The following is a 27,207-nucleotide window of genomic DNA, read 5'->3' on the forward strand; positions in this document are numbered from 1 at the left end:
ATTGATGTGTTTTTCTCTTTGCTTTTGATATCTGTTGTTCTTCATTTCCCATTGGACTTAACTGTGTACAAATGTGAAAAAACATGTCAATCATTTTCATATTATACTAGCAAAGTTAAAGAAAGCTCATGAAGAAATGGAGATGAAACATGGTACATGCGTTCCTTAACTTTTTGAAATATCCTCATAATGTTTGGGGTAGCAAATAATGCATCCTATACTTAGAATTTGGGCTTAATACAGCCATATGTTAAATATTAGATCTTCCTCTAAGGCTCCTTCAGAGGGATATTCTATCAACATGCTTGACTTAAGCTTCAGATTGTGAGAAACTTTTGTAAGCTCATATCCTGAATTCAAAAGAAAAACACTTCTCAGCAACAAGTATCATCAACCAAATTTTATTGATCAATTTCAGGTGCATTATAGACTAATGTATACTTTGGTCATTATTTTCATTACTTTGGTCATATTTTTATTACAAACTCAGATACGAGACGACAGGGAGGAAGGGGAGGGGGAGGAAGGGGAGGGGGGTGGGAGGGGCGGGGGCGGAAGGGGAGGGGGGAGGCAGGGGAGGGGGGGGGAAGGGGGGGGGGGAGGGAGAGGGGAGGGGGAGGAAGGGGAGGGGAGGAAGGGGAGGGGAGGAAGGGGAGGGGGGGAGGAAGGGGAGGGGGAGGAAGGGGAGGGGGAGGAAGGGGAGGGGGAGGAAGGGGAGGGGAGGAAGGGGGAGATGGTGCTGCGCCAATCCGAAGCCAGAAGCTTCTCCCAGGTCTCCCACGCGGGTGCAGGGTCCCAAGGCCTTGGGCCATCCTCAGCTGCTTCCCCAGGCCACAAGCAGGAAACACGGAAGGGAAGCGGAGCTGCTGGGATTCGAACCAGCACCCATATGGGATCCTCGGGCTTTCAAGGCGAGCTCTTTAGCCACTAGGCCACGCCGCCGGGCCTGATTTAGTGCTGCTTAAAATACGTGTTGTAGATTCTTGGCTATTCTGATAGGCACTACAGGGCTAGGAAGATTAAAGGAGTCAAGGGATTCCACGTTCCACTTGTTAGGAGCTAAAGAGGCAAGAACCAGGACCAAGAGACATCACCTGAACTTGATCACGACTATAAACATGCTCTTCTCTAAGAGATCTAAAATCTCATTGGGAAATCTTTCCTGCAGAAGGTATGGTTCTGAATTCAGGCCTACCTCAATCTTATTTTTTTCAGTACTTTGTAATTTTCATTTTGCTAATAGCTCTGTTTGATCTTCAGTGTTCACTGGAAGGGCAGGCAAATGCTTTGTGGAAATTATTGTTTAGGCATGGAAGTTCATCTGCCTTATGATTGTTTGGAAAGCTAAACCTAAGATATAGTATACACATATTCACTTTATATATAATTATGTTGAAACTCTGCATGATGCTTCCTATTTTTCCCTTTAGAGCGTGTGTTACCCACTATCCCCCACCCTGTTCAAGGTCAGTATGATTTTTATCACTGTAGTTCTCTCAGTGGATCTGTAGTTCTGTCACTGGGTCATTCTCCAACATCTATTCTGTAGAAAACTCACGAGAAAGGAAGAAACATTCAGAAACCTCATATACAATAGGAACAGATCATTACATTGAGTCATGAAAAGAAAGACCATCAGTCGTCCCCCACACCAGCTGACAAGAAATTATGATGGGCAGAAATCATCAGTGTGTGACATAGTCCTCTACTCCACATTTGGAAGTTGATAGGCGTGTAAATCTAAAGTCACTGATAATTTTTTTAGAAAAGATTTATTTATTTATTGGAAAGTCAGATATACAGAAAGGAGGAGAGACAGAGAGGAAGATCTTCCGTCCAATGATTCACTCCCCAAGTGAGCGCAACGGCAGGTGCTATGCTGATCCGAAGCCAGGAACCAGGAGCTCTTCCCACGCGGGTGCAGGGTCTCGAGGCTTTGGGCTGTCCTCAGCTGCTTCCCCAGGCCACAAGCAGGGAGCTGGAAGAGAAGCGGAGCTGCTGGGATTAGAACCGGCGCCCATATGGGATCCCGGTGCGTTCAAGGCGAGGACTTTAGCTGCTAGGCCACGCCGCCAGCCCTCACTGATAATTTTTAATAAAAATGAACTTAGATGTAGCCCAAAGTTAAAGTCAACCTGATTATATCATGTTAATTACCTTTTCTTACAATATTGTCCAATTCATAAGAATTTTCCCTTAAAAGCATAAGCATCTTGGAATATAAACAAAATTATATTATTCTATATTCCTTTTCCTAGAAGTTTCAAAATGCTTAAATTAAACTTTGCCTCTTGTCTCACATTGACATGCAAGGTGCAACCACCACTTCTAGCTTAAGGCTATTTAAAGACAAATTGGCAAATAAAATTAAAACAATACCCTCAAAAGTTCTGAAATGAAACCAACCTACCATTGAAATTAAATTCCAGAAAAGTGATTTGCAAATAGCACTCAAAGACCTGAGAAAAAAAATTGGAACTAGGTCATGCAGGGCCTAGTGTAAAAAAAAATAAATCCAATTAAGCAAGAGTATAATACACGCTATAAAGGAAATATCCTCAGAATTAAAGATAGAAAGCCAATGTTTTATACCTTTAAAGAGATCATATTGTATTAACACTCATCCAAATTAAAAATTAGAGCAAAATTCTATGTAGACATTCAGATTGTCAACACTGCAATGTTTGCATATATGCGAATGTATACATATGTAAAACTTGTTTTAATTCCACTTGAAATGAGGACTATAGTTTGCCAGGAACAACTAGACAGCTTAATAAAAGTTATTCTTAAATTTTAAGAAGGATCCAAACTCTTCTTAGCATAAAAGCTCAGAAGAACTCGAATAAAAAATTTTCCTAAAACATTAATGAAATCTGTCTCTTATTCCACTCACTAAAAATAAAAATGCTGAAATGTGCAGGTTTTCAGACTTCCAACCAAACTTAGTATTCACAGAAAATATCCCAGTTTGAATTCCTGACATGCCACGATTATTTTAAGATATTTATCTTCTAGCGTGGCTGAAGTGACTGACAACATTTTATCATGTTGCCATCTTACAAATAGCTTGACATGAAAAAAAAAATGCACAGGCACACTAGTTCCATTGGATAACATTTTCAAAGAGGGCATACTCCACCCAAGATGAGCTTTGAACTGTATCACTGTGATGCCACATGTCTTTATAGGCTACTTTTGCAGCCACAAGCCTTAATATTTACCAGATCATGTATTATGATTTTCACAACACCAAGCAAGATGAAGCTAGACACTATTCACAGAGGACAGCTATCGGATATTGAAAAACAGTCTGGACAAGGCCGATGCATGCGGATTTTGTTGAACTTGGCATTTCCCACAGACTGAACTGTTGCTTGGAGAATGACCCTAGTTTGATTTCCGCATTGTCAGTAGACTGTAGTTCAATTTCTTAGATTCAGTAGTTTTGGCAGATTGTAGCTTACCTTACAACTAATACTTTGGGCTTCTGCTGGTAGCGATCGAAAAGCTGTTCATTCCAGGCTTGGGACAGCTGGCATGAGAGACGCCTATGCAAAGAGTTCCCTCCAAGTGAACGCTACCCTCCCAGGACATTAACTTCGTAGGGATTGGGTCACTTTTCTCTTTCTCTTGGGAATCAAGAGGCTACCCATTTTGAATGCAGTTCACCAGGGAAAAAATACTAAACCAACGGGATGCCTAATCCTTTTCACGGTGCCCATTAAGTACCCAAACACTGAACAACAAAAAAAGTCACTGTGGTCTCTTAATTTAAGCTACCTTCATTGAATTAAATATCATAAATTGTCATGGTCCATACTGAATCCTATATTTTATTTCCTAACTGTAATCATGTCTCTAAGCAATTGCTGGATATAAATGGACTGAAGAATTTTGAGCCAATTAATTTCCTGAAGGTGCTGGGTAGGCAGAAAGCCACAAAGCTCTTTTTTCTGTCTTCCTGTGATACAAAGAGTCAACATAGGCTCCCCATTTCCAACCTAACAGAAATATGTAATTCATTTTGGTGGCTCCATTGTTACCATGTCTCACTGGAGGGCCGCCTCTCTCATCCCCACCCGGCGGGGCTTATCAAACTGACAGGGGGTGCACAGCAGCCTCGCAGCAGGAATGTGGTCCCAAACCCCTTCAAGCTGTGATTCAACAAAAAACAAGTCTCTGGAAATCATAATGCATTTCCCCTGGGTTTCCTTCATCTTATTGCTTGATTTTCTGCAGCGATAATAATAATACCGGCATTCTACCAAAGGGAAATGTGTATTGATTGGCTTTGCCCAATCAGATTTTCAAAAGTCCTTTCCTTGTCTGCCAAAAGCAAAATCCAAAGAAACAGAAACAAAAAGAAAGTGTTACTTCTCTGCTTCTTAATTTTAGAGATATAGTATTCCATCCTTCATCTGTTTCTGATAGGTGTTTTCTCCCATTAATTTTAACTTAGATTTAATTTTGAAATGAGTCCTGAATTGCATAGATTTGCATAAACAGCTCTGACTATATTACTGCAGAAAATCCACTGAATTGTAAAATGAGAAAAGAGTTGACTCTAAGTATCTGAGAGAGCTTTGCTTACTTTGGTTCATGTGGCTGCTGGCCTCTGGATCCCGGCAGCCAGGTGTGCTCCCCCCATCCATCGCATAGCCTGCCTTTGTATGGGGAACATGCATCCACACATGTCCTTAGCATGAGCACCATAGGTTCTGAGTTGGGTGATGAATCCATCCTCAGAAAGTTAAAACCAACATAAGGAAGTGAAGAGGACAAGAAGAAACCACTCTTGTTCCCAGAGCTCTCACGTGAGAAAGTCCCCTGAGCTCTGGGCTGTGTGCTCAACCAGCCCATCTTTCTCCTTTCACTGCCTCTTTGAAAAAAAAAAAACACACCCTGGAATGTGTCTCACTGCTTTGCCTCCCATCTGATGATTTATCCCAAGTGAACAGCCTTTCCATTCACTAACTCCGTGTGGCAAGTGGGCTTGGGAAATGTTGAGATTATCTTCCACATTCAGGCGTTGCACTGGGCTTGTTCACAGCTGCTTGCCATTCAGTCCCTGTTTTTCCATTGATAAAATGCATTGCACATGGCTGGGTTTGCATGATTAATACAGCTGTCGAAAGTTCTCTCTGAAAATAAAACAAAGCCCCCCCAAAATTAAAGCAGAAAAAAACATTAAACGTCCAACCCACAAACAAACCATGTTTTCAGAAAGCTGAAACCAGTCACGCATGTACCTTCCCAGAGGGAGGCTGGTGTGCTCGTGGCATTAGATGAGCCCAATTCTACGCATGGGAGGAGGAGGAGATGTACTTGTCCTCTCTCGGCACGCCCAGGGTTGGTTCTTAAACCCAGACTCCAGAAGGATTGGGCAGAAAAATGGGGAAAAGTCCTGAGCAGATGTCACACTGACCACTGGACAATCCCAACAGTTTGCATGCAGGGTTTGAGTGAGAACACATCTGTCTTCAGCCTCTTAATGGAACAGCAGTTTCACCTGCTCTAATAACGGTGCTAGCAATACTAACAGCGATAGGTAACGTACCTATGGGGCTTTGCAGGCACCAATAGAGTTGTAAGAATTTTACTCAATCATTAATGCCCCAAACACTACCGACAAAACATGAACATTCTCCCACCCTTTTTTATGATCAAAGCACACCCAAATTCAAGTCTACTATTTTCTTAGCCAGACACATATATAAATTCATACAGCACTGTAAATTACCACAGTGTATACGTGCCTGTTCATTAGATAGGCGTCTAATGAATTTTAAACCTTCATCTAATTTATGTATTATAACACTGAGCCACTTTAATATGCATGCATTTTAACAAAGTCTATTTTCAGATATGCTCAACACATGGAAAGATGTATGCCAACTCACAGAGATTTATATGGAAGCATTCATCTTTTTAAAAACACGAGCAGAGCTATCTGGCATCGGCACATCTCATTTCACACACTTATTCAGGCTGATTTACATACACACCTCTATTAATCATGGATAATTACTAGGATTGTTCTCTGTAATTCAGTTTTTCCAACTGTGAAATGGGAAAGAAATTATATTTTTCATGCCTGCAAACTCAAAGTGGTATTTTAAATAGTATACAAAAGAGAGGTTCAATTTTCCAGTAAGAAAGCATATTGAATTTTAAATAATCACATTCAGATACGCATTTCTCATCATTTCTAAAGGCAATGATATTTAGAAGTGCATTTGTATTGTATTGCATGGACATTATCTAGATAGAAGTTCAGTGTGGCTTCATTATAATTAGATGTGTATGGATTTGTAGGATTCTAAAGTAGCTACACTACTCAGCTTAAATATGGAAGCATTCCAGGGCTAAAGGTTTTTATTATTATTATTATTATTTACCAACCTCCTATTATCCCAAGGGGAAATGAAAAATTGCAGCTTTCTACGGTGTGGCACATGGGCCTCCACACACTTTAAATGTATGTCTGACCTATGCCTTACCTCCTGTCCTTCTAGTCCAAACTCATCTTCCTAAAGAACTGCCCCCTATTGCTAGCCAGACAAAGATAGGAGGCATACCCAGGGCAGGATTCCACTTTCAAATTCCAGGATCTTTCAACAAACATTCATGGAAAATGAAGTTTATTTTGATGCGAACATTTGTTAAAATTCAGACATACAAGGGGAACTTTGAAAACTCCTGGAAATGAATATTACAAAAAAAAAAAAAAAGACGTGTGGATTTCAACACCTTTTTCATCCAATTGAACTCAGAGGTCAGTTTCATTTTTCCATGATTTTTTTGAAGTCCTCCTGTGCTTTTCCCCTTTCCTGCTTGGTGACAGAAACCAGGATCTGGCCTACGTGTTTCCCTCATGATGGAACGTGGGCAGCCACATCGACATAAATTTACTGTAAGATCGTGAGCCCTCGTACACAGAAAAGCAAGCAAGGTTTAATCTCAACACCCAATTCCCTGATTCCTTCGCTGAGAACAATAGTCCTGCTTCCTTGTGATTTCCTTCAGTGGCTGAGAACCGAGTGGTGTGGTTATAGCGAGACTTTACCCACTGTCACTAATTTACTTGTGAACCCAATGATTCAGAGCCAGTTGTAATAGGTGAGAACTTCTCATGTCTGCTTTATATCTTCCTGCCCATCTTTTCCTTCTGTTTCTTAAATTGTTTATTTCTTAGCAAGAACTCCTACTGTATTGATACCATTATTTACATGTCCACCCAGGGCTTGAAATTCTTTTCTCTCAAAACTTTCATTTAGCTCTGCCTAAATGCCTAAAAATGCTTCTGTATTATTTACAGGCAGGGGGATTTGGGCTCTGGAGATGCCTTTCAGTGGCTTCCCTCGTGTTCCTCACCGGGCTCTGCTCACCCCAGCCAGCCTTCCCTAGCGATTTCTCTGCACTTGCACCTTGCTGTGTGCTATTTCAGCTTCTAGAGCCAGCAGGGATCTGAAAAATGAATATATATATATTTATTTTGAAAAATCCACGCTTCCACTAACTTTTAATTTGATAGAAATATTGCTCTTCTATGAGCTTTATGGGAAAAAAAATCAAAGTAACAATTACATTTGGGGATTAAGTTTAAGTAATTGGCAGTCTTGTCTTTTTAATTAAAAGGAATAAAGCTGCCTAAGAAGAGCTCAGTGAGATTTGCAGCGAGAAATTTTGGCAAATTACTCCAAAGAGTGAGCAGACTGGGAGCTTGAGTGGCCAGGAAAAGCTGACACAGACTCTGCTGGCCCTTAGAGTTGCACCTGCAGAGACGTGGCCTTGGTCTTTGTGTCACATGAAGGAAATAGCCTGCTGCCACAGTCATTGCTGGGGCCATCCAGGAAAGAGCTTAGCTGTGGGTTTAGGGTCTTCTATGGAAGCTGGAGTGTGTAGCGGAAGTGATGCTACTCTGAACCAAAATAGAAAAGCAGAATGTATATTTTTCAAGTATGAAATCATCTATTCAGTCCCAGATCCTGACATTTGTCAATTAACTATCCCCCAAAGTATCTACATGAACCATACACTGTCCTGGGCTGTCTCCTTTTTCTCCTGAAATTCCTATTTCTGCTGCCTATATTTCTTGATTTTGTTTTGCTCTGCATTTCCGCCATCTTCACTTTGCATGTCTTTGGCCCCCTTCACGGAAGAACAAACGGAATGTTTTCATGGTGTCAGCATTTCCTTCCAAACACTGCTTGCAAGGCATGTAAGCCCCACAAAACCACCATCTTTTCCATCTGCAGAGGGAGGAAGCACTCCTGAGGTAGCAAGACACAAACTGGCCTTCCCAGCCAGTTCCCTCCCCATGCCACCTGTTCCTCACAGTTCTCTGTCATCAGCACAAGTTACGTGTTGGTATGACATTGCATGAACACCTCCTTAGGCGGAGAGATATCAGTGTGAGAGCTCCCAGGCCTGTATGCTGCCACATAGGAACACGCCTGCCGAGTCAGGGCACAGCATGATACTGTGAGTGTGGTTTCCAATTCGAGGTATTCATATTAACAGATGCATGATGGGAGTAGGTGACTACTCAGTGAGGCTCTACTGAGAAACATCAGCTCGTCCCCACCACAGCAAAGTGGGAGCCCACACCTTGCAAGTCATTTGCCAGGCTTCCTAATCGTGCTATGGTGAGACAAACACTGATCCATTTATCACAGCACTGACCATTTAAGAGCAGTGCCTCATGCTTACCACCCAGACATGATGTCTACTATACATGTAAGCTACATGTATAAAGTAGAAAGTACCATTATCTTACACATGTGCTCACCTAGATATTACCTCTAGTACATACATGTGCTTACCACCTAGACTTTAGCACGTACAAATCTGTGTGCCTACTGCCCAGACATCACACCTAACACACACATGAGCTTGCTTCTTGGACATGACCATGAGCATAAGCAGAGAAATAAATCCTAGCCATTTGTCCATGCCTTGTCTTTTTTCTGCCCCATACCCATCTTAAGGATTCTGAGTAGCCTATCCGCCTTCTAAACCTTGAAGTTCCATTAGAGCTTAACTCCCTCAGAGGCCTCTGGAACACCTTGTGGATAAGGAGGGGCAGTCAAAGCAGTGGAAGAGAGCTGTGCCAGGATTAAGTGTTCCCATCTCTGCCATGCTTTTTAACTTGTGTATCATCAAGCATTCCCAGCCATGTCCTATGTTGCGAACTTGATCATTCTAACTTGTTTTTTCTTAAGAGAAAGGGAGGGAGGGAGGAAGAACCAACCAACCAAATACTAACTTGCGCCTCTGTGCTAAGTTGCAAGCTAGAGGATTTGGGGAAATTTATTTTTCCCCTTGGAGTTCCATACCACAGGTAAGTTCCTCACTGCCGATGGGGTAAGGGAGGCAGCACTGTGAAAGGCTGAGGGATCTGACTCAGGGGACGTGAGCTCCCCTTGAGGGCCAGATCCTACCATTCTAATGCACTGAGTGTGGGACTCTGGTTCTGCATCTGTACGTACTCTCCACTTGCTTTGCCTTTGCTTCATAAAGATTCTTTTAGAATTCTTACTTTCTTTTCTGTATGATTTCCAGTCATTAGGAACACAAGAAAGAGCCCAAGGTTCCAACAGGAAGTTAAAGCAGATGTTTGCCCTTGGTTGGATTATTTCATAATATACAAAACTTTGATGACATTATACATTTACTAAAAAGAAAAAAAATGCTCTAGCAGCCTAGCTCAGATGCGGGTCTTTGGGTTGACTGGAGAGCAGACAGGGGTAGCCTGTGAACCAATAGCATTTACAGACCACATGAAGCATCAAGTCTCCACACTGAACTTGCTGAAGCCCATGTTACAACACCTGCAAGGGTACCTAGGGATGAACAGAGCAGACCAGGGCACACCAGTTAGGCTGGGCTACTCAGGAAAGTCAAGTCTAACAGGAAGGAAGAGGAAGAGCAGTACATACAAAACTCTAGATCCCACAAAGAATATAAATGATGGCACTTCAACATAAAATCTCATTAACTTTTAAACCTATAAAAAAATGTTCCCCTAATGACCTCTTCCTTCCACACCTGCATTAACGGTCTGGTTCAACGGAAAAAGCAAAACAAAAAAAAGTGATAACCCCAGTGGAGTTAAAGGAGAAGTATCAGTCCCTTTCCAACTCTACCACATTGGTAGGACAAAGATGAGCATTGGTTGGCTGCTTTAGACGGCCGTGTGTGCTGCACCCTGTGCAGTGGGTAGCACTGTTGGGGGAGCTTTCTGGAGGATATTCTGAGCTTATCATCTCACAGACTGTATAGAGAAAGCATGCAGCCTTCCAGCAGAGAGGTTTTCTAGCAGGATTTTATTTTAGTTGGAGGAGGATCAGGGCTAAGGAGTCACCTGTATTGCCACAGAACTGCACCAGAACTGGGTAAGGAGTTCGCTTTCGAGGCAGTGAGAGAGCAGGTGTAATAGATAAGCCAGCCCTGTCACGGAGGCAGGGAGCCTGGGGGAAACGAAGCCATTGAAGAGGGTCTTCAGGGAAGCTGAGTTCCCAAGTTGGGGCTACTGGTGGTGAATGCCACCAAGGCAGGTGCCAGGGTGAACTGGAGCAGACCCACAGTTTTTAATCCCCTGTCTTCTTCCTAGCAGGAGCTTTTAAACCCCAGGAAATCTCGCAAATGCACTTGTTATCTCTGCATTCAAATTCCACAGACCAGTTACTTCATTTCATGGAATTTGAATGCTTTTGATTTTGAAACATACAGAATGAAAACGCACATTACATGGATTAAAGATGGTCTCACAGCTCGTAGGATTTAGGAAATGTGTCTCAAATCGGATCTGAAATTCAGTGGGAAATTGAGTCAAACCAGAAAGTACAAAAACCTCTCGTGACCTAGCCACACCCGTCTTTTGAATCTTTTTGGAGAGGCAGAGAAATGAAGGCAAAATGACATATGCTCAGACATGTAAGATCTCTATTTTGTGAACAGCCGAGTAGGTTTGGGACTGATGGATTCTGTTAACTAAGTGATCCTAACTGGCCTCAATTTCCACAAGACGCAGAGGACCAGGATGGCACCCATGGGTGCAACTGATGCTTTTTAGGCACCAGGGCAGAGTCACAAACTGCTGAAGGTTGAAGACAGCATGCCTGCGCCCGAGTCCCTGCACCGACGGCTGAAGCAAATCTCTTTACTCCTGGAGTTTTCTAATCTAACGCAGGGTTACACAGTCCAGCCGAGAGAAGCTCCTTGATTATTAAACTTAGCCCCCTCAGGCATTCTCCAACATTTTAATTCATTGATTATTAAAAATTAAACCTCTCTGGCTGGCTAAGAAACTCTCCTGCTTTGAGAAAGCTGAGCTGGCATCAGCGACATAATGAGGCCGGCTCTGTTGGGCGTGTTGCCCAACATTCCCTGTGGCTGCTGAGCACAGCCCTACATCGTTCAAGTCCAGGTGGGCCCCCGGCATGATGGGACAGTGGCCTAGGACATGTGGCCCATGGTCAGAAGGACTCCAGAGAGCCATACATCTTTGCATTGCTGTTTCATGTTAGCATCGTGTTCCTTATAAGATCAAGTGTTACCCATCTGCACTTTTTGTTTTACTATAATATTATCAACCCACTTAAATGTGAGGGGGCATTGAGTTTCCTTAGAATGTTGTCAGCCAGGTGCCAAAATATCAGGAAGTGATTATTTTCCTGCCCTTAGGTTTAAGTCATTGATTCCTTTATACAAACAGTTTCATATTATGACAACAAAGGAAAAGTGTTCTTACTGTTAACCACTTTGAAAATATATGAAGTTATAAGAATAAAGATCATGCATAATCCAGACATCATAACATTGGTATATTATAAAAGAAAGTTGTGTCTGAATGTCAGAGCTGTCAGTGCAGTACAGAATGTTCTAGTTAAAACACCTGATGGGGGCTTGCCTCGTACAGCCGGCTACGCTACTGTGATGCCAGCATCCCATAGAGGAATGCTGATTTGGGTTTTGTTTGCTCTACCTCTGGTCCAGCTTCCTGCTAATGCACCTGGGAAGGCAGCCAACAAGAACTGCAGTGATGCAATGACTCAGGCCCTGCACCCGGGGAGAGGCCGGGATGGGGTCCCTACGGCCATTTGGGGAATGAACCCACAGGTGGTGGATCTCTTCCCATTTGTTGCTCTCTCTATCAGACTATCCTTCAAATAAATGAAAACTCTAAAACAAACCAAAAAATGCTCTGGGTTTCCTGTCTTCTCCAAGGCCGAGCAAAGTGTTTCCATGATTTGCTACAAGTTACAGTACCTGAAGTGTCAGTAGGCACAAACTCACTTCAAACTCTTTCAGGCTGTTGGTTGAACCTTGTCTCCCTTCAGGATTGGGAGTCCCTGTGGACCGTATGGGAATATTTGGTCTCTAAATTATACAGTATTAAAACTTCCCCTTTAGATGTTTGTCTTTTGTAATGCAAGTATTTATTGAAAATGGCATTTTTCTTTTTTCATTATAGAACGCTTGGGTTATAAAAAGTTCGGTCATCTGATTGCTGACACTACAGGGTGAGGTTCCAAAATTTTAGTCATATATTCTAGGTAATTATGCCATCATTGTTTAGGTCAGGCTTATTTGTTTTCAGAACTTAAAAAAAAAAAGTCATTTATTTGAGAATCAAAGAGGGAGGAAGAGAGAGCATTCCAATTATTGTGTTTACTCCCCACATGACTGAAAGAGCCAGGGCATGGCTGGTGTTAGTCCCGGGGCCAGAACTGCAGTCCAAGTTGCTGACCTGCTTGCCACCTCCCAGGGCTGGCACTGAGGCCAGAATCCCGAGCAGGAACTATGGGTGAAATGCGCATGTTCAGATAGGAGGCTCACGTTAGTTCATCTGGAGGAAATGTCTACCTGAGTTTGGACTTCTTTCAACAAGGAGATGGCACCTAAGTCTAAGGTGGCAATGTTAAGCTTACCCCACTCTACATCTTCTTGACTTCCAAACAGGAAAAAAAAAAATGAAGCTCATTTTTGGTTACAATCAAATGCAAGAGCTGATCCATCTAAAAGATACTTAAAATCAAAATGTAGGATTACCTTGGGCTCATGTCCAGCTGAGCGAGGCCAGTTTCCCCTTTACTAATATGATGAGATGAGAGACATCCTTCCTTCTCTCGGCCACTGTAATATGTTCTTCCAGCTGTAAGCGTAGTGGTGCACCTGCGAGCTAAGGACACAAACATGAGGTTCAGGTATGTTGCTTTCAAAAGCTCTAGCAGTCCCAACAGGAGCCACCAAGCTTTGCTTTGCTATAGTCAAAGAAACTCGAGCAGCATGTGTGAATGGAAGCTGCTGCTTCCCAGTGTTGCTGAGTGGACACGCCACTGAGAAAGCAATGACGGGCTCTCAAAGTGTGGCTTTGAAAATGGAATCCTTAGGCAGGTCCACCCTTGTAATCCACAATAGTCATGAGGCTTTTATAATTCTTAGGAATAAACAAACAAATAAATACAATGCAGAAGACAGGATTGTGCAGTTCCCTGGGGCACGCCGACCCTGCTGCGCTACACCAGCACGGCAGAGCCAGAGGCACATCAGCCACTCACCCGTGCTTCTTCAATCGTCTTCTTAACAAACCTGAATGCCATCGCACACTCCCACTTTCCAGGAAAGAGAAGGAGGAGATCCGTGTTGAGCTTGGACCCATGAAAGGCATCCTTTTACCAACAAAAAATGACTACTGGTCATACTGTGCTTTCTCAGTGATTCCACGAAAACCCCATTATTTTCCTTTTTCTTAAAGGTTTATTTTCTTTATTTGCAAGGCAGAGTTAAAGGGAGAGAGGAGACAAACACAGAGAGAAAGAGATCGTCTACCTACTGCCTGCCTCCCCAGGTGGGCACTAAAGGCTGGGTCAGGCGGACGCCGCAGCCTGGCGCTCCATCCAGGGTCCCCACGTGGAGGCAGGGCCCAAGCCCTGGGGCCACCTTCCCCTGCTCTCCCTGGTGCTTCAGCAGGAAACTGGATTGCAGCTGCATCAGCCAGGTCACGAGCCAGGGCCCCAGCACAGGTGCTTGTGTTGCGGGCAGTGGCTTAACTTACCAAGTGCTAACGCCAACTTCTGCCATGTTGTTCCCAAATTCTCACCACTTCAATACTGGCCTGATAGAAACAGTGGGACAAAACCAGTTTATCTCTGCTTACATGGCTGTGGTAGGTTAAAAAATGAGCCATTTAATCTTTAAGGAAACACCTTGGCAATAGGACTATGCAAATATAAACCCTAAAACTCAGAGGTCCTAACTGTTAATGGGGATGAATTCTTACACAGAGGGCGAGAAGCCAGTCACCAAGGGTCAAGTGTCCAAGCACTGAAAATCGATTCGCGAACAATTGTGTTATGGCTTCACCCCTAACATCGTGTTCCGGAGAGATGCAAGCTTGCCGGGAGCGTGGAAGGGAGCCGCCCAGGGGCTCTGGAGTTTCCAGTGTAGCATCTCCTTGCTTTGAAACACTCCGCAGTGTTGACAAATGCCGTTTCCTGAGAGATGTTACCGGGAGGATATGTCTCGTTGGCATTTGAGCAAAAGAGAAGCTGGGTTTTTCAGAGTTTACATTTACATTTGTTATGAGGATGGTTCTCACATATGATTTTTATTTTGAAGGCAGAAGGTGGGGTGGAGAGAGATGGACTACTCAGCTTTCACAGAGACGCCCCTTACACGGGGTCCGGGCGAGGGCCGTGCCGGAGGCGGTCATCCCTTCCCACATGCCTGTGCTCCGACACCTGCCACTCGGTCAGGCCACCAGCTCGAGGCGAACTGGTGGTGAGCCGGGAGAGTGTGCTAAGGAGAGGCAGAACCTGTTAGTACTGACGCAGGTTTGGCTAACATGACCAGACAGAACCTGGAAGTTACAAGTCAAAGACGGATCGGCATAAATTAGAAAAAGAGGAGCTTGCCTGCTAAAAGTCCGCACTGCCTCTGTGTGCGCACCACTCCTACGGGAACATCCCAGCACGTGGCAATGCTGGCAGAGACTGCCAGGTCACTGTGGGAACCCTCCAAGGTGTCGGACTCTCTGTGCTTGCAGATTTATCTTCTTACAGCAGACTTTTGGCCTGAACTGTCAAGTCTCCTTGTTCAGGGGATTTGCTGAAGCAAGAGCAGTATGTGGTTGAGAAGTTTTCTTCAAAGTTATAAAGACTACAAGTCCTGGGTAATGTTTGTTATTTTTTTTAAAGATTTTATTTATCTTTATCGGGAAAGCATATATATACAGAGAAGAAGAGAGACAGAAAGGAAGATCTCCCATCTACTGATTTACACCCCACTTAGCTTCACTGGCTGGAGCTGAGCCAACCCGAAGCCAGGAGCCCAGAGCTTCCTCCAGGTCTCCCACGCGGGTGCAGGGTCCCAAGGCTTTGGGCCATCCTCGACTGCTTTCCCAGGCCACAGGCAGGGAGCTGGACAGGAAGCGGGGCTGCCGGGTTACCATACTGGATCTTGGCGCATTCAAGACGAGGACTTTAACTGCTAGGCTGTCGCACCAGGCCCCCAGGTAATGTTTGAATAGAAATTGTGGTGATTTTGTTTCAAATAAAAAACATGAGATCACCTTTTCATTACAAACAGCAGATCGTTTTAACTTATTAATGACCAAATTAAGTTTTTGTTTGTTTGTTTTTCCTTTCACCTCCAATGACAGGAAGGACCCCTTAACAAATAACATTCCTTCCAGTTCCTGAGTCCGACAGTTTCTCCCACTATTGCCACCTTGTGGACAAAGGTGGTGGTTTTCAAGAGCGTATAAAATTATGTCTCTCTGTGACCACAAGATGGCAGCACGAAACCACGTTTTCAAAGAGCCTGTTGCCATAGCAGAGTACGCACAACAGCAGCACTCCAGTCTCTTATGCAAACAAACAGAATTTCAAATTTTAACATCTTTAGCGTTGTACAAAGAAGTTCACCTGTTACAGAAACAGGAAAGCATACGTAAAACTTTAGCTGTTTAGTTTGCTTTCTAAGGATATTTCAAACAAACATATTATGCTGATATTCAGAAAGTAAGATATTTGGTATTGTTTTATATCATTTTATTTACTCTCCATATAATGAATATGGAGTGTCTGTGCCTCATGTGAGAGATCCATTTAGAATGGGCAACTCGGGCCCAGCGCGATAGCATAGGAGTTAAGGTCCTCACCTTGAACACACCAGGATTCCATATGGACACTGGTTCTAATCCCAGCAGCCCCACTTCCTGTCCAGCTCCCTGCTTGTGGCCTGGGAAAGCAGTTGAGGACGGCCCAAAGCCTTGGGACCCTGTACCCGCGTGGGAGACCTGGAGGAAGTTCCTGGCTCCTGGCTTCAGATCAGCACAGCACCAGCCATTGTAGCCACTTGGAGAGTGAATCATTGGATGCAAGATCTTCCTCTCTCTCTCTCCTCCTCTCTGTATATCTGCCTTTCCAATAAAAATAATAAACCTTAAAACAAAACTAGAATGGGCAATTGTAAGCCAAGTCCATGGCAGTGGCTCTCCGGGGAGCGACGGCTCGTTGCTGGTCCCGTGCTGAGTGGAACGCAGCCTTGTCGGTGTGTTGCCAATCACTCGTGTGGGACAGAATTTGCTCATGTTTTCTGTATTACATTGCTGCGATAGAATTTACAGAGAAAGGTTTTCCATCTCCTGGCAGCCTGGAACTGTGTGCCCCACAGGGTGGGACAGGCCCAGCTACCGGAGTCCTGCCCTGCCAGGATGAGCAGGAAGCTAGATCTGGAGTGGAGCCACCACTGAATCCCACAGTCACTGAAATCAGCTGGCGGCATCCCAGCAGCAACCGTGCCCTGTGCCAGATGCCCGCTCCTGGGGCACGGATTTATGAGCGCCACATTCACCCATTCTTCAGACGATGAAGCTGAGGCGGGAGCAGTTAGACATTTTCTTTTTTTTTAAAAGATTTATTTTTATTATTTTTTCATTGGAAAGGCGGATATACAGAGAGGAGAGACAGAGAGGAAGATCTTCCGTCCGATGATTCACTCCCCAAGTGAGCGCAACAGCCGATACTATGCCGATCCGAAGCCAGGAGCCTCTTCCGGGTCTCCCACGCGGGTGCAGGGTCCCAAAGCTTTGGGCCGTCCTCGACTGCTTTCCCGGGCCACAGGCAGGGAGCTGGAAGGGAAGCGGGGCTGCCGGGATTAGAACCGGCGCCCATATGGGATCCCGAGTGTGCAAGGCGAGGACCCCAACCACTTGCGCCACCGCGCTGGGCCCGACATTTTCTTTTTTTATTAAAGATAAAAAAGTCAGATATACAGAGAGGAAGATCTATCCATTGATTCAATCCCCAAGTCACCACAATAGCTGCAACTGAGCTGATCTGAAGCCAGGAGCCCAGAACCTCTTCTGGATCTCCCATGCAGGAGCAGGGTTCCAAGGCTCTGGGCCATCCTCAATTGCTTTCCCAGGCCTCAAGCAGGGAGCAGGGGTGGGAAACTGGGCCGCTGCAATACTAGCTAGTACCCATATGGGATCCTGGCGAATGCAAAGTGAGGACTTTAGCCATTAGGCTACTGCGCTGGGCCCAGACGTTAGACATTGTCCAGCTGATGCATTCATGACCTGACCTCCCCGTTTCAGGTTCCTAGACCAACGCTCAGAACTGTTCACAGAAACGCAAGACCCAAAGTGAAGCTGGGGGTACCCAATGGCCTCTGCCAGCGGGCAGTCCCACAGCGACTTGGATCCTTTGGGTAAAAAGGATCCACCCTCTGCGGCCCATGATGTCCTCGAAGATGACACAAGATGATGCAGAAATAGGAGAGCTGCACTTTGCACGTGACCGGAGCTCTTCCAGTCAGTCCTGGGCTGCGTCCCTGGCTTGGGGGTCACATGGGAAGCAGAGGGGTCTGCGTGCACTGAAGCGGCCCGGCCAGGTACTGCACAAGAAAGGAGTGGACTGTGGCCAGACGGCCTGAAGTCCTGAGCTGCACCCACAGCTCTGCCTCTGGTCCTCCTCTCGCTCCCATTAGTGTGACCTCCTCCTCCGCCAGGCCTCTCTCCCATTCCAAGGCAATGGCTCATGCTGAAAAGGCACCACAACAGGTCCACGAAAGAACATTAAGGTGGTGCAGTGGGGGAAAAGGCTGCCCACAGCACAGACCAAGGTGCTGGATCTCGGCAGAGCCTGGCTTCTTTTCTGGGGTGAGCGTGGCATCAATTGTTGGCAGAGCAAAATCCTTCCTTAAGCCTTCTGTGTGAACTTGCGGAGTGTTTTAGTCATTAATGCACTCCAGGAACATCACGGAAGGTGCCAGAAGTGTACCTGAGCTTCATTTAGCCCTCATCACATACATACACAAGGACACACACACACACACACACACACACACACACACACACACACATAAATTGAGGCTGGGAGGCCATTTAGGAACCATCCTTATCTGCAGGTCCAGTCTGGCAGTAGCCCAGATGGCACCAGTTTTGCTAACGCTAAATCGTAGCAAAAATGCTTGGACTTCAGCACTAGGGCAGTTGTACCCTTCCTTGTACCCATCGTAAATATGTCAAAACATGCAGCCATCTTTGAGGGTCTCTTATGGCCAACTTTGGTAATCCTGGAAGTTTGGAAACCTTGTAGATTTGACTAGAGACCCTCTTTGTGCAAAATCAGATAATAAGGAATTTAGTCAGATTGTCATTCTTGTTTTGCCTGTTTTTGTAGGTCACAGGTGTTCTGGGGTTATGTTCCTTTTCCTTAGAGTTTTGTGATTCTAGAACTTCTTTCTTAGCCGTGGTGCATGCAAAGGGCCTGCCACGCACTGGCTGGGCTTCGGCATTACATAGTGATGGTCTCAGCCGGTGAACTCCGAGCTCCCTGAAGAACACTGACTAACCCAAGCATCAGACAGATACCCTTGAATTAAACCCGAGACGAGTGCAGTGAGGGAAGGCAGAGCTTACAATAACAGGACTCCGCTTTCTGTGCGCGAGGAAGGCAGAGTTCCTGCAAGCTGAATGGGAGGACTTCCGGAAGCACCGGCACTGTGTCATGAGCGCCGTGGCAGAGGACATGTGGCCCCACACAGCCCCAGGGAGGACTTGTGGGTCTGTAAGATGTCGGGGAAACGCACATGCAGGGTCTGGATCATTGTCTCGCAAGCCACAAGAAACAGGCCGAACGCATTCCAAGCAGGACGTTCGGGTGGCCAGACGTTCCCCTCACATGTAGCTGGGGGCTAGGCGTTTCACCTCCATGGGAATGCAGGGATGTATACCGGTGGTCACAGAGGACAAGCTGTGTCCTCTAGCCAGTGTGAGATCCCAGAGCAAGCAACCATCGAGTTGGTCCTGAGATTCAAAGTATGTGCATGCAACTTTTACATATTACTTTTAAAGATTCCAGATTATTGTGGTTCCTTTAAAAAGGATAGTGAAAAGAAAATCCAAGTATTTGATCAAGACGTACTCCACCAACTCTAAGGTTAATTGATACATTTGTCACATATGCATTAACTACCTGCCAGGCATGAGGGCTTTGAGCCTGGTGAGACACGTGCTGTGAAAACAGGCGGCACGCTTTTGCTTTCTGATAGAACGGACAAACTGGCAGCATGGAAGCCAATGAAAGACTTCCATGATACCAAGTTCAGATAAGCGCTTTGTAGATTTGTAAACCAGAACAAAGGGTTACTTACTGTGGAGGATGCGATGCAAGAGTCCCGGGGTGGGTGACATTTCAGCCAGAGTATGAATGAAGATTGTGAAGTAAGAAGTTCAATTTCCGGGCGAAGAATATTCTTAGCAGATAAAACAGCAGGTGGAAGGGTTTTCGAGCCAGAGTGAATGGAACCTGTCAGAAGAAGAAAGGAAAGTTGGATTGGCTTGAGGAGGGTGAACTAGGGACAAAAATGGCAGAATAAGAACGGGGCCACGAGACATGCCACGCTTCCAGCATCTTGCAATCAAGCGCAAGTTCCCCCTCCATTAGACAGAGCTCTTGTCCTCACCCCCTGCCCACGTGACATGTAGCATTGAGGCTTTGTAGTTGCAGTCAACTTTTTGCCATATCCAACCTCAGAACAGTTGTTTCAAGCAGGACATCTCTGTCTTTCTGCTTCTTTCTGCATCCATTTCTATTCAATTTCTTTCTGTCTCGTGTTTCATTGTCCTTTCAGTGGAGAGTGCCAAATTGCCTGCCTTTTATTCACAAGTGATAAAGTGGTTTTTTGTTTGTTTGTTTGTTTGTTTTGCTGAATGTTTCTTTTTTAGAAATTGGCACCACCGTGCACTTCAAGCAACAAGGTATGGTGATCATTTCCAATTTTCTTCTATGTGTTTCTATTTCGAAGTAGCATATTGTGGTCTTGTACGCTTGAACTTAGTTCAGTCGTTTCTCTCCCACAGTTGGTATTATTCTCTTCCAAATTGTGAACTTCTTTGTTTTTCAAAAAGTGCTTCACCCAACCCATGACTTTTTTTTGACTTTAGGTGGTTACTGATGTTTTAAGTCCTTGGAACTGCGCAAGTTACACTCTAGCATACCTAAGAAGTACAAACCAGGCCAAACTTTCCGTGAAACGCAAGCACTTGCTTATTATGGCGTGCCCCCTTACCATCTCAGAAGATCGCCATCCCCAACAGGACTCGTCCCTAGAGTCATGCCACATGTGCGACTACATAGGCCCCCTATAAATCCTGTGGTCCCCTTCCGGCTGGCGATTGTCTTGTAAAAACGTATCTTCCTTCTTGGGTCTCAGAAGGAGCAAGACAACCCAAATCATTCTCAATCACCAAAACAAATTCTTATCCACTTCGGTCATTCCAATGTCCGGAAGCCTCAGAGATCACGGACATTTTGTCACTTAGGAGAGGAATCGCTCTAGCAGGGAACAGTAAGACATTCCTTCATTCCTGCAGCAGAGAAAGCTGCACTGGCAGAGGATGGACAGCAGGTGGCACCAGAGTCGGGCTTATCACAGAGCTCCCCTTTATAAATGGCTTCCCAGGACACCCAGGCGCCTTGGACACATTTAGAAAATACTGCAAGAGAAGATATTTTGGAGATTCTACAGATTATTGTTTTAATTTGTTGGATTTAGTTAAGATATTTGCATTAGAAATTGTTTAGATTTTTGTTATATCCTCAGTTATCCAATCATCCCTAAAGAATTCAGACTCTTCTGGAATGTCTGTTGTTTTGACTGACCTCTGTACAGGGATAACATTGTGATTGAACTGCATTCCTTGCAAGGGTGCGAAGCTTCTTTTTTTTCTGCCAAGGGCCATTTGGTTGTAGTCGTATCATGTATGCACCACACAAACTCATCAACTTAAAAATTCACCTGCTGTATAAATGGATGGAAGTTAGAGTCTAGTCTGCATTTGCCTCTGCAGTGCCACACCAATGCTCTCCTGCCCCTCAAAGTTGGACATTCCCACCCTATCCCAGGAGTAGGGCGCACTGCCCAAGGATGCACAGGCCACAGTTCATGATTGTTTGGAAGGATCTAGTAGTAAATTCAGAAAATGACCCTTAAGAATTCCAAAGGAGCCAAAGAAAAGTGATGGCCAAACTTGAGTTACAAAGTGTCTCCAAGCATGATTACTAAAGTAGATGTTGAAAAATTCCTGTGTCTTTGGTTTGATATTTTATTGAAAGATGTTATCAATGAGCTCTGGCTCACACTTGTACTTCTCAGTTTTCAAGGTGTTTTAGGCATCACAGCTAAGGCCGCCTGCTCCCTGTGTGAGCATCGCCCTGACAGAGCACCACCCAGCCTCAGCCCCGAGACTCTTACTTTTCCACTCCAGAGTCGAGAATCGTCACCTCTGCCCCGGTGCAGCTGTACAGTCATTAAAAGCCTCGACCCAGTTCGCAAACCAACACCTCTCCCTGAGGCTGGAGATTTTACCCCCTTTTGTGATCCACACTTCCGGGGTGATGATGACAATGCTACAACTCAGTGCGTGTTTACCACATTCCTAACACATCAGTGCACACACACATACACACATATAGAAATGTGGTTAAATACCAAGATATGTTTTTTTGTCTGTTATATGAGAAACAGGCAGCAAATTTTTGAATTGTGGCTCTATTTGCCCGTCTATTCTTAAAGCTAATTTATGTTTGCAGACTCTTGCTTTCATTATATCTGTCAGTGTATGAAAGCACTTGCTGAGCCTGGCCATCTGGTGTGGGAAATAAGATTTATCATTTGCATTTCCACAAATAAGCAGAAATTTTAGAACTATGAACTGAAACATAATTAATGACTTAACTGATGATTCTACTCTGAACTGGCCATTAACTGAAGTAGTCTCCTATGTAGTTACACGTGTCTCTAATTGCAAACACACTTGTGATGGTTCCCCACTCATCACCTGTTTGCCCTTCCATTTTTTTTCAAGTATATTTAGTTACTCTGAAAAACAACCAGAAAAGCCAAATCATGGAAGCACAATGGCTGTATGAGAGCACTTCATAATTTATAGGTTAGAGATATTTTTATCAGTTACAAAAATATGTATTTCAACTACAATACTATCTAGGAAAAAATTAAACATCACCAACTTACCCATACCAAGATTCCCTATAGTAACAGAGTAGCAAGTGCAAATAACAGTTAATTCAGAATTATGAGTACTAAAGGTCTGATAATACATGCCTGTGTCATAAATGCGTGCATGAGCATCATATAGAATATACATTCATAGGTACAGGCTTATGGAAATTAGGAAGAATGTTACCCATGAGTATGTTTATCCAGGCCACAGTGTGGGTCCTTCAAAAAGTTCGAGAAACATGTACTTGAAAGATGTTACTTTGGTGCAAAACGTTTCAGAATCTGTGACTACTTTCCCTTAATAGTTATGTCCCATGAGCGTCATATGCACGTATCTCTCAATGATGAGGCTTTGCATTTGTCAGATAGTTATGGTAATTCCAATGAGGTAAGATTTCTCAGCTCCAGGATGTAGGGGAAAAAAGGAAACCTACCTTATCCTCATACCAGAAATGAAACTATGAAATAAGCAGAATTGGATTCTTCCTAAAAAAAAAACATGTTTCTCAGTACTCTAACGCGGACCACACAGTGCTTTAACTCCACTGTGTCCCGGTGTTGAAGCACTCATTAACATAAGCGCATGAGTGCAGAATCTCATGCCGTTGAATGCACACAGAGGATGAAAAACATGGGAAACTAGCATTGCTTGCAGGACAGACACCCAGGGCCATTGCCACTCACAGACTGTGAAAGCCCCAAAATGGGGAGTGGGGAAGACATGAGATAGGGGATCAGGAAGGGTTCTGGGCTAAACCTGAGGACACCTGGCCTGCAGCGCTGAGGCAGCTGTCTTGTGGCAGGTGCTGTATGCAGATTAAATCATCTTGAACTCCTCAAGAAGGTAACTAACGTGCTTTTCGTTAACATCCTGTAGCCATTTAGAAAGTTAGAGAATTAGCTAAGTAACTTTTTTCTATTTCCATTCCTTCACAGATAAATAGCCTTTTGCACAGTACTTCTGCTGATTAGCATTTGAATGCGTTCATATTTTTATTAAGCAGTGTTTTAAATGCTTGTACTAGATTGCCAAAATGTCATTCTGGTCCATAGTTTTTTATTTGATTGGAAGTCATTTTTGTGGATACACTGGATGTTTCCTTGTAGGTTATATTCTTGCAGGCCATTGTTTAGTCAAACCCACATTTCATTTGCTGAATGTCTGACCAGAGACTCAGCAGCATGAAGAGGCTCATCTTCATGGCGGAATGCCACTGTGTAGTGGTGATAGACAAGGGCCATGCAGCCAGACACCTGTTCAAACCCCAGTGCCTCTGCCTGCATGTGGGGCAAACCTGTAGTGCATGTGAGGCTCCACAGGCCTCCGGTAGCTCACCATGGTCATTCACACGACCATCAGAGTTTGCTCCCTCCAGGAGAGCACTGGCCTCATGGCCGTGGCCGTGTAAATCATCAACAGCATTCTTTTGTAGGTTATGCTTCATTTTGTGGTAGTTTTCATTATTTACATAAAATGTAGATTGGCATACAATCTTGAATGCTTTTTTCCTGTTTATTCCCTCTGGTCTGGTGTGTGTGTAGATAATACTGGGGGAGAGTATCACTTCCTGGAGGACACTTCCATTGCACTTGAAAGACATCATAGTATAAACACACACACACTTGGATAAATGTCCTCAGAACCTCAAAATAGCTGCTAAGTCTAGTCACACCACTTACTCCTTTGAACATCTTGTTGAAGTGTGTGGTTATAAAAGCATCTGATGAAAAAAAATACTAAAATATTTACTTTTTCCGGAAAACTATAGAAAAGGAAAAACTGAAACGTGGAAAGCATAGGAGACAAGGTCTTGCATGGGCCTACACATCCCAACTCGCACCTTCTCTTTCCAAGAGAGACTGAACAATCCGCCCTTCTCCACCTTCCTCTCCACCCCACTCTCCCTTGGAGGCCCACATCACATCTCCCTCATCATGTCCACATTTAGCAGCAGCAGGAAACTCCAAACCCCATGCCAGGCCCGGGCAGCCTGAAATTCCAGTTCTGCTCCAGGTTTAGACTTGTTTCCACTCTTCTCGAGGTTTGCCTAATTTGTGTTGGGTATCTGATTTTCAAATTGACAAATGAGTAGTTTGAGCAAGATGCCCCTTGCAAGTGTACGCCATGTTGGCAGTTCTCTGCTTCTAAGGTAACACACGGGCATTCGTTTTATTTTAAAACTATCTTCTTCCCCATCCCATCATTCTCTCCTGAGATACCAGAGTCACTGGTTTGCTGCATGTTTCATTGATGGAGAGGTCATGAGGAAGCAGCAGGAAGAGCTGAGGTCTGGCTCCTGCGGCAGCTACACCAGTGCTTGGAATCTCAACGTGTGCTGACCAGAACAGAGTGTTCAAGAGGAGACGGGCGGGAGGGCGGGGGAGTGGCGGGGGGGACAGGGACCTTCAGCACCTCCAGATCCACTGGGAACAGCCAGCCTGGGGATTCTCCCAACCAGAGCTTTTCATATTAGAGGTGTTTCCACCAAATCTACCACTTAAGAAACTTATAGCTTGGGGTGGAGAAGACTCTGAGGAAGGGTTAGGGCCTTTTGTGGGCTGCACTCATGGAGACCCCCATACGTGGCTGGGCCCCGCCTCTGACACCAGCAGCGGCAGTGGCAGCAGCTAAGCGAGCATAACTGGCTGCAGGATGTAACTCTTCTCTCTTCTCTCTCCTCTTCCCCTCTGCAGGACCTGGCTCGGTGAGAGGAATAAATGGATCCATCAGCCTGGCCGTACCACTGTGGCTGCTGGCAGCATCTCTGCTCTGCCTTCTCAGCAAATGTTAATAGAATTAAAAAGTTTAAATATAATTTAAAAAAAAAACACACAAAAAAGCGTCACACGGGATACAGAGAGAGAGAAAGAGTGAGATGGGGGGAGGCCGTTTATTTCACAACTTTGTGTGTTTATAACTGATAGGGGAGCTAAGAAAATCAAGAAGAACATACAGCATTTAAAAATAATTTTAAGGTCTATCAATAAAAATTGGAGTGTAATTCAGAGTGGGAAAAATGCTAGCATGATGTGTGTATGTCTACTAAGCAAGCAAGTGCAGTGCAAAGACTACATCCTGCTGAGGACATCCGGATGTTGTGAAAAAAAAATCTATATACAGGACAAGTACAGAAGAACCAGGTGGACACTAACTCCCCCTGCACACTTTATCCTTCCTTCCTTCCTTCCTTCATCTTTTTTTTTTCCATCTGTGAGGAAAAAAAAAAATAGGTTTTGCCTTTGGTGTTTATATTTACATAATCTTCCTCTGTTTTTCCTTTGAGCTGACTCATAGCCATTGCTGACTCTCAGTGGGATCCTGGGCTGGGCTCTCACCTGCCACCACTCTCTCTCCAGCTTTCAAGACCACCCACTCTCCCTGCAGTGTGTTCCATTTCCCCGGACCCGCCCCCATTCCCAGTAACCCCCAGTACTCGCAGTACTCCCAGCTCCACGGCCCCCAGAGCACTAGACATACCGCAAATGGTAGGAAGTGTCATTTTGGTTTTCTCCACTGTGCGTGCGTGTTCAAGTCTCACTCCCACGTGGGTGCACATGTGTGTGAGCGTGTGTGTGTCTCTCTCTAAAGCATGCCAAGGGAATGGTCCATGTGTACATAGACTCATTGTGCTATAGATACTGTCCTGCATTGTACTTGTGAGATGCAGCCATAACAAGTTGCTGGGAGAGTTGGTGGGGAGGGAAGCAGAGTTGAGTCCCTGCCCCATCCATGGCTGTCACCTGACATCAGTGTGTATTCAAACCAAGCTGTGCCCCTTCCGAGGGCAGGACCCCATATCCCTCCTAGTTCCATCCTCAGAACCCAGTTGGGAGCCACTCAGAATATCACTGTAAATGAAAGTGCCTATCGTTGGGGTAATCAAATTGTAAAACAGGCCAATGACATGGATGAGATGACTTAAGAGAGAAGGTTTCTGGTTTCACACTTATTTCAGAAGGCTGAGGGATCCCGGCATCCCCTGGCATTTTACAGGCCTGGTTCTACTCTGCTGCAGGAGCCAGCCGCATGTGCTCAGTCAATTCCCAGAGAAGGACCCTCTCCATGGATTAACACCCAGTGGAAGAGGAACAGACTCTGCGAAGATCCTCAGCAGCCCTGCTTGGCCTCCTTCCTGGACTTATCCCCCACATTCCTCTGAGTAGAGCTTAGTTCAGTTTCAGATAAAAGAAAGAGCGATTATGGCAGGGAGTGTAAGCAGATGCCAAGTCCCTGCCTGAGGTCAGTCTAACAGGAAGCATTGACCGTAACGGAGGGAAAGTCACTCCTGGTGCTCCTTGGCAGATTTTTGCCTTTTAGTTCTAGGCTAATTCTTTGGCTGCCCTCATCAACTTCCTTTTGTTTCCCTGCCATTGTTTCCATGACCATCAAACCAGGCCCCTAGAAACTGCATGGTAGCCACCATCCATGTGCGAGAGTCATCTTAACAAGAACATTGACAACTGAGCTAATGTCTCAACCCAGGGGGCTGGGCAACTTGTAAATAATTTAGGCAGAAATCATAGGAGTATCACAAAGCGTGATATCACCACGATTTTCTTAGGAAAGTTTTGCTGGCTCTCTGGAAGTGGATGTGTTTTTCAAGGAGCCAACCATTGGTCTCACTTAGTGGTTCAGCTGATGCAAAGACACAGGATTCTTACTGA

General features: G+C 44.8%; 1 protein-coding gene across 1 annotated transcript in view; it reads left to right on the forward strand.

The window, feature by feature from the left end:
• The window catches only part of LOC121156923 (limbic system-associated membrane protein-like), a 40,514-nt gene extending 14,836 nt beyond the window's left edge, over positions 1-25,678 (forward strand). The window contains exons 5-7 of the mRNA XM_040980906.1: positions 1,431-1,466; positions 20,246-20,278; positions 25,237-25,678. Of these exons, the coding sequence (XP_040836840.1) occupies positions 1,431-1,466; positions 20,246-20,278; positions 25,237-25,334 (167 nt within the window). The 3' untranslated portion in view covers positions 25,335-25,678. The remainder of the gene's footprint in view (positions 1-1,430; positions 1,467-20,245; positions 20,279-25,236) is intronic.
• The last annotated feature ends 1,529 nt before the right edge of the window (positions 25,679-27,207 follow it).

This window comes from Ochotona curzoniae, unplaced genomic scaffold (genome assembly GCF_017591425.1).
Source record: "Ochotona curzoniae isolate NIBS_2020 unplaced genomic scaffold, NIBS_Ocur_1.0 contig_3498, whole genome shotgun sequence".
In the NCBI taxonomy this organism is placed as follows: domain Eukaryota; kingdom Metazoa; phylum Chordata; class Mammalia; order Lagomorpha; family Ochotonidae; genus Ochotona; species Ochotona curzoniae.